The 2,401-nt window shown below is 47.8% G+C and overlaps 1 protein-coding gene across 1 annotated transcript; it reads right to left on the bottom strand.

Annotated features, from left to right (window-relative positions):
* Nucleotides 1–558: 558 nt before the first annotated feature.
* TOR4A (torsin family 4 member A) lies at nt 559–2,130 on the bottom strand. The gene has a single exon (XM_009810574.2). It carries the CDS (start codon nt 2,128–2,130, stop codon nt 559–561), a length of 1,572 nt encoding a protein of 523 aa, XP_009808876.2.
* Between the last annotated feature and the right edge of the window lie 271 nt (nt 2,131–2,401).

Below are 2,401 nucleotides of genomic sequence, written 5' to 3'. Positions count from 1 at the left end.
GCTGGAGAAAGAAGAGCTCTGACTGCCCACACATTTTGGGAATGAGAAGCCACAAATTCTCTCAATTCTCCCAGGTGTCCAGCGTGGCCTCTGCTCTGCACGACACCAGCCGGGACCAAGAAAAGCAAAGAGATGGAGACTGTGAGCCTGGAGAAGGAGTGAGACACGGCTACGTGTCCTGCAGAGACAGCAACCCGGTTACTATTTCCTCCCCCTGTTTATATCCCGCAGCGTCTGGTCTCATCTCACAGCTCCTTAATGACAAAGTATCCCAAATGAGCATGTGAGGAACAAAGCATCTCGCAATTAATGGGAGGTTGCTTGGGCTTCGTTGCCGGTGCCTTATTCACAGAACATTAGGAACAAGTGAAGCATCTGGAGGAGAACAGAGACCATGTTGCGGAGGATCCCAGGCTGCCACCCCTCAACTTCAACCGGGACAGAGTCAGTGCAGGCCTGAGAAAGGACACCTCGACCGCAGCCTGCTGTAACGTACTCCTCCATAAGCCCGTAATTCTGCAAATCCTGAGAGCAGGACTTGGTGTCTGCAGTGAATCACTACAGCAAGTTGACTTTGGCCACAACCTGCTTGCAGCCCATCCTGGAGTACTGCTTGTCCCCTGTAGTGTAGTAACTAAGCTGACTCGCTAAGTTTTCAATAAGCTTCTGGTCGGGATACAGCCCTTCCCTCCTCATCTCCTCTAGGAAGCAGTTTATGACGTGAGTCTTCTCCAGAAGAACAAATGGGATGATGTCCGCAGATTTCCAGAGAGGGTGGGCATCGATCAGTACAGGCTGGATGATGCTCAGCAGTTCTTCAACTCCCCTTTGCTGATGCAGAAGCTCAGCGGATGCATTCTGGGTAACAAACTTGGTTATTTCACCACCTCCTATGTTGCTTATTAAAATGTAGATGGCATTGAGGAACTCGTTGGTTTGATTGGGTTCAAAGAATCGGCTGAGAGTATCCAGCAGGACTGGAGACATGAGTTCAACCTCATCCAGAATAAACAACGGTATCTTCTCTTCTATTTCGGCTCTCGTAACCATGTCAGAAATCTTCTTAGACAAATCTATTTCACAAGTAAGAGGAGCCACCCCGTTGGGGCAGTGATGCATAACAAAGTACTGAAGCACAAAGTCATTGTCCATGACGGAACGAAAATGTTTGGCTAGCAGCCAGCCAACATGACTCTTCCCAACTCCTGTTGGGCCATTTAAAGAGATTACTAGAGGCTTGTTGTGTATGTGGGTAGCAAGGTAGTCTTTCAGTAATTCCATAATACTTTCCACAGCAACCTTCTGCCCAAATACTTCCCGGTGCATTGTTTTCTCCAAACTATCTAGGTCATATTTTTGGAGGTTATCATCCAGGTTCTCTATTGCATTGAGAATCTGGAAGAAGATAATGACAATGAGCAAGAGGAGGCAGCGTTTTGCCTTGCTCTTCTCCTCTGTTGGAAGGTATCTTTTTGTTTTATCTGGATAAAGGACTATCCTAGATTTCCTTCGATTCTTTTTCCGCCTGCACTTTTTCATAGCATACTGCTCCACAGATGTGTCAAAGGTGAAGTACTGGGAAGTTTCAAAGCTGGTCTGATTAAAGAAGGACATGGAAGGGCCATACAGGCTAGTTCGGTTCAAGGAAAGCTGCCTTTGAAGCAGCCTCGTATGGACAAGCTCTGAAGACTTTTCTCGAGGGAGCTCTAAATGCAGACGGCCTTTCTTTTGCACCCGGTATCGTCTTCGCAGGCGGATGATTGCCCGCAAGGGAGAAGAAATAGAAGACATTTTCTTGGAAGCAGCAGGGATTTCAGTATCCGCTACTTCTTCCCCATCACTCTCACAGCAAGATGCCTCTCCTTTTGCATCGCTCTCGGCACAGGGCATTTCCCCTTCCCCATCGCTCTCAGTGCCGGGCATCTCTCCTTCCACACTGCTCTCAGCACAAGGCGCCTCTTCTTTTGTGTTGCTCTCAGCACAGGGCATCTCTCCTTCTGCATCGCTCTCGGCACAGGACACATCGTCTCCTTCAGTATCGCTCTCGGCACAGGGCATCTCTCCTCCCAGATCCTCCGTGGCAGCGGACACTTCTCCATCCACCTGAGTGCAGGGCAGCTCTCCATCCATCTCTTCTGGTTCTTATAGCCCATTCACATCATCTTCCTTCTTAAAAAAAAAGGACAAGGTACAATTAATCTTTGTAAGATCAGAAAGTGACCAATAACAGTCAAATTAGACAGCTATCCCACTTTCTAATGGGCAGAACGATTACCTGTAGCAATCAGCAATGGCAATGCGGCAGAGAGAAACTTTCGGACCTAAGCTAACTTTCTGGATGATGCTCTAGACATCCAAAACTACAGCTGAAATTCAGTGTAAATAAAGGCAAATCAATGCA

The sequence above is a fragment of the Gavia stellata genome, chromosome 24, assembly GCF_030936135.1.
Source record: "Gavia stellata isolate bGavSte3 chromosome 24, bGavSte3.hap2, whole genome shotgun sequence".
In the NCBI taxonomy this organism is placed as follows: domain Eukaryota; kingdom Metazoa; phylum Chordata; class Aves; order Gaviiformes; family Gaviidae; genus Gavia; species Gavia stellata.
Note: the sequence above shows the minus strand (reverse complement) of the source record. Positions and strands in the feature narration are given on the sequence as shown.

What these genes read in the sequence shown, in the direction of transcription:
- TOR4A (XM_009810574.2), bottom strand. Translation starts at nt 2,130, where the DNA reads ATGGATGGAGAGCTGCCCTGCACTCAGGTGGATGGAGAAGTGTCCGCT.